The sequence below is a fragment of the Stegastes partitus genome, unplaced genomic scaffold (assembly GCF_000690725.1).
Source record: "Stegastes partitus isolate 25-593 unplaced genomic scaffold, Stegastes_partitus-1.0.2 Scaffold1134, whole genome shotgun sequence".
In the NCBI taxonomy this organism is placed as follows: Eukaryota; Metazoa; Chordata; class Actinopteri; family Pomacentridae; genus Stegastes; species Stegastes partitus.
In genome coordinates this window covers 179047-188907 of record NW_007578865.1, presented here as the reverse complement: position 1 = coordinate 188907, position 9861 = coordinate 179047, and the positions used below count along the sequence as shown (strand labels likewise).

The following is a 9861-nucleotide window of genomic DNA, read 5'->3' as shown; positions in this document are numbered from 1 at the left end:
TATACTACATACATTATACACTTCTTATATTTACTCTACAGAGAAGGAGGAAATATATTAAGTACTACCAATAACACATATTAAGGATACAAGCCGAAAGTGAACAATTTCCTTTAAAAAATAGTAAAGAAGTAAACTACACACTGTCCTGAGTCAGCTGGGATAGACTCCAGTCACCCTCGACCCTGGTGAGGATTAAGCGGTGGATAGATGATGGATGGATGAAATTCCCCAAACAAAAGACGAAAAGAGGACATAAAGTAAACCATGTCTGGATATGTGTGTGAGTCGACTCAGCGGGGATCATATTAAACAAAAAAACATGATCTACAGGAGAATAACTATGTGAAACAATACAGAATAGTTGTGCTGTGCTGCCATCATTTAGTGTTTTCCTTCATACACCTACATTTCCATCACAAGTTGATGTAAGAAAAGGAACAAATTAGTGCACAGAAATTCATGAAAATGCAGGAAATTAAGTGTTTAAACTAAACCTACACTCATGCTGAGTGCACTGTAACAATGCAAAAGAATCCGTCTTCAATAAAATGTGCCATCATCCTACAGAATGACAGAATTATATATTTATGTGTTTAACACTGTTGTATTATTGGTGGATTAAATTGTTATTCCGATCACTGAGTAGTTAGAAAATTTATCAGCAATTGTTTTGATGACAGATTACTAATTCAAACTAATTATGTTTAGGTTTTTCAAATGTGAAGATTTCATATGTCTGAATCTGCTAATTAACTAACAATTAAAAAACTACCTAGCTGCAGCCTATGTGTGATCTGTTTTAATATTTATGGGTAGATTCATGTGTAGGAATGCATCATGTTTTACATGTTTTATATGTAAGACTCTCCTCTACTAATGGATGCAGAGGAGTCAAAAGTACAATATTTAAATGTAATTAGGTATAAATGGAAAAAATAACTTTACCCAAGTAAAGTATGGACTACTTCTGCATAGTATCCCAGTTTCTCAGCATTACCTTCTATTTTCATGCTTCATAAATCGTCATTTCCTGCAGAAAATCTATTAGTTGCTGCTACATTTGCTGCTTTTTTATTGTATCAGTCCACGTGCAGCAGAAACAGGCTCTTATTTTGTTGCACTCTTTTTCTAGTTTTTCTCATGAACCAGCTCTGTTACTTACATGTTTATGAGGAAGTAAGCCATCTCCGCGTCCGTTTTGAAGCCCTTCTTGTCCCGCAGCTTCTTCCAGGGGCTGAACGCCGGGCCGAGGTTCACTCTGGTCCTGCCCCGCTTCAGCCTCCGGGCCTCCTCCGTCAGCGGCCTCCTGGGCCTCTTCACCGGCGGGGTTTCCTCCGTAGCTCCGGCCTCCTCCATGTTCACCATTTATACCTGCTTGTGGCTAAAACATGATGAATTTAGGCATAAAAACAAAAGATTTCACTGAGCGTATTTATTTTTCTGTTTGAGACTTTTGGCTCTTCTCCTTTGCCGTAGCTCAGCTTTTTGACAAAACTTTATTGAACCGGAAAGAAATGACAGAACAAGGGTCCTCAGGAACCCAACAAATACGTTCACTTATCAATGTATTATTATTTTTACAGTAATATCTAAAACGAATTAGGTGCACTGCATGAATTTAAATGATAATACTAATAATACTAATAATACTAATAATAATAATAATAATACAAACTTTATTTATAGAGCACTTTTCAAAACAAATGTTACAAAGTGCTTTTCAATCAAATAAATTCAAAATTAAAATACTATAAGCACAAAGAGTAAGTGATAAAAATAGAAAGCGCACAAATAAAGCAGGAAGCTAAAAAAAAACCTAAAAACTTAAAAGCTCTCTGATAAAAATGTTTTAAGAAGTGACTTAAAATACAGATAATAAAAAAATCACACTATTTGTGATACTTAATTTATCAAATATAGAGTAAAGAAAATATGTGGTGTGCAAACATGTAAAAAATGTATGATTAAAAACATAAAATACCAATGTAACACTACATAGAACAATGTATAAGATAATAAATATATATAATAAAAAAGAAATAATCATTTGAATTAGGATTTTACTGATTTAATGGGCCTTTGTGTGTGACTATTATTTGAGTTGTATATAACCCGATTCAAATGTTTAATGTATTTGATGGGTATATGTTATTCTTGTGCAGTTTTGTAGCGCGACAGATAAGTTATCCCTCTAATTTGTTTATGAAAGTATCTTTTAAAGTGACAGGTGGAGCATTTATCACCCTCTTTTTAGCATATTGGAAATATCCCAACTCTACAACATATCAACATTGCAGCAACAGCAAAAAAGAAATGACAGAAATGCATGCGTTTCTATAAAACATAATGCTGTTAGGACAAACAGCATAGTTTTATTGCTCAGCTTTCTGCAAGGGTACAAGAAGTTTATTACTTAGCTTCTTTATTGTCCTTATGTACAGGTGTCAGTTACAAACTCACAGAGCAGCTGATGTGAAAAACTATGAACACATATGCTGTAATAATAAATACAAAAACAGATAGAAATCAAAAAAAAAAAAACATGGTGCAGTTAAAAAATCTAACAATTTTTTTTGTACTGTATTCAATCAAAAGTCATTAACACACACACACACGCAAGCACACAAACACACACACACACAAGAGTTTGCACAATTTGTTGTTAAAGCATGGGGAGCAAATTTGCCAAACATTAAACAGCTTGTTGGGGTTTGTGTTACAACATCATTTAACTATGCGATTTTAACTGGCTTTAAATTTATCAAGATCAATCACGGACAAAAATCTCAATATATCACAGACACTTGAGAAGGTAAATAACCTGCAAATTTAAAATTACCGAGACCCTCTGATGGATTTGGCTCCTTAACTGGAGAAAAGTGTGATTTCCACTCAGCCCCGACGACTGAACCAGCCAGAAAAAAACACTGCCAACAGAAAGTTAACAGAAAGCAGAAGTGGACTGTGTGCGCCGGACAAACATACGTGTGCATATCAAGAACGTGTGTGTGTGTATATATTTTTATATATATATATATGTGATATCTACATAAAAAATAATAATCAGTCCAATAACTATTTGGTAAATAGAAGGAAGTGTTGGATTATAACTTGGAGCCCAAGTATGCATAATGTGTGCAAAAAAACTTGTAATGCATTTCTTTTCTGCCTCTGAGTAAAGTTATAAAAGGTAAGATCAAATAAAAATCTCTGTAACTGCACAAAAACCACAATTTGTTTTGTCTCGTGACCACAAATTTGAAAAAAAAATAAAAAAATAAAAAAATCAAGGTTTGATACGAGGAGTATCTGCTGACAAAACTGTTCATGTTTGCAAATAAATGCAGGCAGCATACAAAAAAAAAAAAGAATATTTAACAGATTTGTCCTAGTCGGAAAGTTTTTAAGAGTAACAATTATGCAAATAAATAGGCTTTTATCTCTCAAGCATCCATTCATGCAGCGGGTTTTGTGGATGGAGGCTCTGTTGATGGAGATGCTCCTCTCTGCTTCTCAGTGACGTTTCATTTTGGTTCAACTATGTTTTTACTGTGTAGCACCCAGAATTGAGCAGCAGTCAACCTCCAGCATTTGCAGCTTTAAAGGATCTACCAACAGCATACAGTCAGGGGTTTTTTTTTTGCTTGTAAAATTCATGTTGCTTTATGAAACTTTACTACCATCTGTGCTATCAGGTGTTCCGCAGCGGCGCAGACATCCAGAGCTGCAAATGTGGTCATTCATGTTGTACTATAAAGGTATGCGATAGTCAAACCAAAAGAAAACATCACTTTAAACTGCCAGGTTTTATTCTATAATGGGTTTAAAGGCAGGGCCACGATATAGTTTCAGTTACAACCAGCTTTACCCCTCCTCACATACGAGCCTAATGTAAAATAAAAAAATTAAAAAAAAAAACATAGGACGACTTCACCTGAGAATGCAAAAAGGTCTGTGGCAGACACCAACATGCGTGCATTTAAACTGAACAGAAAGAACAAGCAACAATATACAAAATAGCTATGTATTTGTACATATATACTCGAAAAATTACAGGTGTATAATAGTTTTTTTTTCTTTTTTTAACTCTGAATATTTCTAATGTAGTTGTATAGCAAATGAAACGTGATATATTTTAATCTAACGTGAAGAAAGCACTCCTGCCATCACCCCTTAGTTTGTAAAGTGCTCTAAAGTGACAACAGAGAGAGAGGAAAAGAAATACTTCTGAATATTTATACTGATGATGTGACTGGAAATAGACATCTGCCTCGAATAGCTTTGTGTCAAGCCTCGTCCTGTGTGGACAGTTGTGCCCTTTTCACATATGATCTGACATCAAGTGTGCTGGGTTAAGCTTGAGTGGATAAGAAAAAAACCCCAAAAACCCAAAAATAAAACATGCATACTGCCAGAAGCGAATGTGTAAAAGGAAGAGGCTCAAACAGTGAGGTTCAATTAGGTCTGCAGTGACACGCAGGACACGGTGGAGGAGATGAAGGGGAGCTACTTTCCTTGTATACAAATGTGCTTTTGTATACACATGCAGAAGCATACACACACACACACACACGTTTACAAGAGCTGTGGCCACACTGCAGCGATTTAAGGGGGAAAATAGAATTCATACCTTCTTCTTCACCAGAGTCCGTCCATCAAAAAATGCCACAAAACATCAGACCTACACCCACATCAGCCAGCATGAGTTCCATTTCAAAATGATACGTCCACTGGTCAAATGATATGGTTTTACAGGTACAAAATGGATGCTGGTGTAAAAAAAAAATCTAACTATGAATGGATCACTTTACTGTACAAACTATTCCGTTTTTGGATTGGAGTTCTATCACCTTAGCCATCCTCCCAAACGATGATACATAGCATTTTGGAATGAAACCCGTCAAATATCGAAGCATTACACTGAGGTAGGATGAATTTGTAGCGCTCCCACAGGATGAAGCACACCAACTCTGCAGCCATGCGGATTAGAAGGTGTATTAGTTGAGGTTAAGATGGCTACCAAGGGAAAGATACGGCTACCTGCAGTGTTAGAGATTCAGTAGCATGACATGGATCAGTCAGTGAAAACTGCAAAACAAAATAGCGAATCATGGATGTCGAATGTTTGGGAAGATTTTTTAAAAGAAACACATTATGCAAGATGGTAAAGTGTAAGTTGATACCACGAGTCCTCGTCTGATTGGATTATTTTTCTGACTGCAAAGCGGGCAGACGTTTAAAAAAAAAAAAAAAAAAAAAAAGCCAACTTACAATCCTGGTAAGAAACAAAAAATGTTAAGCAGCTCTTAGCAGCTCCTAGTTTGCTGTCTGTATTTCACAAGAACTAAATCCAAAAAAAAAGGAAGAAAGAAAAACACGTTGGGGAGGACTTTATAGCAGCTGTTCAAACAGATATCGATAAGGGAAGAATGTGGACCGTGGTGAGAGAAGAGGAAGACTGTCGGCTCTGATCGAGCCTGTCGGCACGTCGCAGTGACAGTTAGTCTATCAGAGTCCTGCACAGTTACACGTGTTCACACGCAAACACGCTCTCGCATTTGGCTCTCATTCCACTGCGAAGCCACATGTCTCCTCGATCGCCGTCAGTAGCTTGTCGTATAATTTGTCGTAGCTCTCGTAGGGCGGAATGTCAATCCGATTGAAGCTGGGGAAAAAAAGAGGAAAGAGTCCATGTAAATAGCAGATCAATAGCAAACAGGCCTTTTTCACACAAGACATGTCACAGTAGGAAAAAGAACAAAAGAACAGGTGGAAATGCCACGATTGATGGCGGCTGAATTCCAAATAGGGGTACATAGTTAGATCTAAGTATCATGGGAAATTTGGAAAGAACAGAGCCAAACTGAATGCTATTTGCCTGTGCTTTTTCTTGCTGTGACAAGTCAGTTGTGTGCAGTGGAAAACATCTAATGAGAACATTGTTTTATTGCAAAATGAATTCATTTGTTGTGCATGTAACGTGTCTGCAGATGTGTGCGACACACACCAGGTATGGGCTTTGGGCAGATTATTGGTGTTGGCATCGATCTGATGAATGGTGAAGAGTCTGGGCCCTGCAGCGCCTGCAATCAAAACACAAACACGATCAATCAGCTGCACTTTAGTTTTACTGGTAAGTTACTCACCAGCATCTCAGCTAATAAAGTCCTGACCCATTTTTCAAATCTCGCCTCTGCTGACGTGTTTTCTAGGTTTACTCTTTGGAAAAAGAAGTTCCTGCAATGTTCTGTTTTCCTCTGTGTCTGAATAAAATGTGACTAATCAAACTAAGATAAACCCATTAGTCTCACATGCTGCTATTCTCCAATACTAGCAATATAAAGAGCCTGTTATCTCTTTTAAAATGACAAAGTCTCCAAACTTTACTGACAAGCATTGTATATTTCAGAACACTGTCAAAAAGCTGTATCATCTTTCAAAGCCTCCAAAATAGGATGTAAGAATCCCTCCATGAGCTGGGGGATAGAAGCTAAACTAGAAGCGGATCTCAGCTCTCTAAACTTGGGCTGAGAAAACCACCAGAGCTGCGAACAGAGACTTGATGAGAGCACAGAGAGAGTCGCCTTTAATACCCTGTAAAGCCTTGAAGCCCTGCAGTGGGACTCTGGATGAGCCGGTCACGAACTGCAGCAGCCGAGCCCTCCTCTCCTCGTCAAACGACTCCACAGCTTTCCAAAACCACTTGACGATGTTGCTGTCGGGGGTGCAGTGCTTCAGACGGGTGTTGGACTTCCAGTCAGAGATATCGATCTTCCCCAGGCCACACACGATCAGCTGAAAACACAGAGACGCTTTTAAGTCAATGGGAAAATATTTTATGACAATACCCGAGTGGGTACTTCGGAAGATGAAATAAAAGACAATGAAAATAAAAACGACAGAAGATGAACAACTGATATAGTGTTGTGTTTTCTTAAGAGGGGATGCAAGTTGAACTGGATGACTTAGAGTTCTGTTGTACCTCCAGTTCCTTCTCGTCGAAGGATTTGAGCAGGTGCTGCGGAATAACCTCATTGAAGCCTTTCTGCAGGGCCAGGAACTGAGCCTCGATGCCATGAAGGAAACGCCAGTTTACATACAGCCTGAACACGAGAGAGCAGCGAGGGCAAAGTTAGTTTAACAAACTGGAAACACAGATTGGTCATCTTGACACTGAATTAATGACAACGCCACTGCCACAGGAAAGTGAAAATGTGGTGCTTGTGTGGGTTGAAATGAAACCTGCGTACAGTATGGTGTTGTTGCACTCTTGTATTTGTGTGTGCATGTGTCGCTTCGTACCTGACGTATTCCTTCTTGGTGTCCTCGGTGACGGGGATACTCTTCCCGTTGGGCTTCAGTTCATGTGGGATGATTTCTCCGTAGGCATTGTGCTCGACACAGAAGGTGTGGTCCAGGACACCGGTGATGTCATTATCCCTGAGCAAAGAAAGAGAGAGAAGGCAGAGTATGTCACAACAGAAACAAGAGCACAACCTCATTTTGTTTCATTTTTTTAGGATTTGGTGGAATTTTTTTATCTTTTTTTAAACTGGAAAAAAAAGAGACAAACTAATAGGAGTATACTGTCCATGTGTTTTGTTGTGATAACTTTTTGTCATTTAATTTATTCACCGTCACATGGTCAGTGATGTCTCCTCCAGGGTTGTGTTTTTCTGAGATCAGATGATCAACTGAATGAACACTAGGGGGTGCTGAAGTCATTGTAATTGGTTTGGTTGTTGAGGGCAGAGTAGCCAAGTTTATGTGTGCACCCTTAAAGCTTTTTTTTGTGTGTGTGTGTGTCCATGTATGCATATACTTTTCTTTCCCCTGTATCCATGATGCTCCTGTGGTGCTTACTTTTTAATCTGTATCTGCATCTGTGAAATTAGTTTTACTTAGCTCCAGGTATGTTCTAAGGAAGAACTTTAAATAAGTGCTGGGTAACCCTCTACTACCACTTATTTGAACAAGAAAACCACTTTTGCTTAGTGTGTTTTTAACTTTGGGTTGCAGAGCAGTTAGAAAGCAACATATTGCCTGGAAAAAAAGGTGTCTTACAGAATCCAGACGAGACTGTTGTGGAGGTCAGGGTCGACAGATTCCATGTCGTCCAGCGTGATCGGTTTACCCAGCAGCTGTTTGTAGAAGGGAAGAGTGAATCCTCCGTCGATGTAGTGGCCGTGAAACACCGCCATGCCCATGATGCGTCCCACAAAGTGGAAGTACGACAGATGCTCCTACAGAATAAACAGGGAGTGTTAATGCAGATTCAGATTATGTAGCTTTCATCACATTGCCAATACCTGAGAGGTACACTCTGGAGAGTAAATGGTCAATTACAGCATCAGAAAATTAAATAAATAACTGATTACATACGAAGCAGAATCCAATTACCTAAACAAAGTTATAGTTTAATCATGACAACAAATCTCTTACTTGCATTTTTACTTTCACGTGAAATTCATGTAATATCACAAGACGGATCCGTGACCCGACTAATGACAGATCACGGATCTGTCAGAAGTTATGACTGTGCAACTAAATAACTCGTACTGGGTTGACAGCAGAGTCTGGGTTGATCTGCAGAGTGTAGATGTCGTCTCTGGAGTACTGGAACAGGCCGTAGTAGGGGTTCAGCATCTCGTGGGACAACAGGTACAACCATTCCCTAACACACACACACAGAAACAGATTCAATGTGAAAATGTAATACACAACACACCAAACATAAATAAACATTTGATATTTAAAAGTATTACCTTGCAACTCCGCCATAATCCAGTCCCTCCTCTCCTCGGAATTTGATCATCAGTCTTTTCCAAAGATCTTTCGGACGCATCTTCATCACCTGCCGGTACGACTCCTACAATTCAGCACATAAAGAAAATGTGTTATTGTAGAGTTAATGAAACCAGACTGTCTTCACTACCCCAGGTCTTGAACCTTGACCATTTGTTGGATGGAAAAAGAGCAACTTTGCAACTTTACTTGTGCGTGTATTAAAGTGTGTGAAGTTGTCATCTAAAAACCAAAGATAATTTATGGGACAGACGCACAGACTGCAGAAATAAACCAGAAGAGCCTATGCTGTGCAGCTGTGCGTCACTTTGTCTGGGTTTGGAGAAGTGCTGTGCTTATTTCAGCATTACAACACGAATGAAATAATGTATTTAGCAAAAATAGATTAGAACTTCCTCTTTACTATCACGGATCGGCATTTTGCAACGAGGCAAAAAACCCATTGGTGTAATAATAACTATGAACATTATGAAGCTTTGAGTAATAATGAAAACTGCTGGGAAAACAACAGCATTAATCATGGAGCTACTTTCCTCTCTGTAATCAGGAACGTGGTCTTTCAGTTTGAGAACATTATCATCCCCTCCCCTCAGTATGACTTATAAAAAAAATAAAAACCTAGCGTGTTTCCTTTTTGCATTACGTAAGCGTCATGTCTGTTCTGCAAGAGAAGTTCAGAAACTCGAAGGCCACACTCCAGTAAACAATCTCCTGCAACGGCTACGGCGCTGCTGCAACTGCAAAAGCACGACAGATGTAGGCTGCACAGAGTCAGCTGGAAGATGCTATAAAACACATATTTTGAATTCTCCAAAGTTATGGAGTCTTAAGATGACGTCTTCTCGACCACACAGCCAGCCTGCAGGAAATAAATCTACTCTTCCAACTCCAGACTTGTTAGTTAGCAAAAGTGCTTGTGTTGAACAGATTACTAACAAGCGTCACAGGGAGGGGAACAATGGCCCCATGATTGGGACGGCTGGCATTAGGCCTGGAAGTAAATATTGTTTTGTAATTTTTACATAGCTAGCATCACAGCTAAACTTGTACTGT

General features: G+C 38.8%; 1 protein-coding gene across 2 annotated transcripts in view; it reads right to left on the bottom strand.

The window, feature by feature from the left end:
• Positions 1-3251: 3251 nt before the first annotated feature.
• LOC103368240 (E3 ubiquitin-protein ligase SMURF2) overlaps positions 3252-9861 on the bottom strand; it is a 60398-nt gene continuing 53788 nt past the window's right edge. For both annotated transcript variants that reach the window (XM_008296546.1, XM_008296547.1), the window contains exons 13-20: positions 8769-8872; positions 8563-8677; positions 8068-8246; positions 7306-7443; positions 6986-7106; positions 6597-6798; positions 6011-6086; positions 3252-5668 (exon numbers count right to left, since the gene is read on the bottom strand). In XM_008296546.1, coding sequence (XP_008294768.1) covers positions 5569-5668; positions 6011-6086; positions 6597-6798; positions 6986-7106; positions 7306-7443; positions 8068-8246; positions 8563-8677; positions 8769-8872 — 1035 coding nt within the window. In that variant the 3' untranslated portion in view covers positions 3252-5568. The remainder of the gene's footprint in view (positions 5669-6010; positions 6087-6596; positions 6799-6985; positions 7107-7305; positions 7444-8067; positions 8247-8562; positions 8678-8768; positions 8873-9861) is intronic.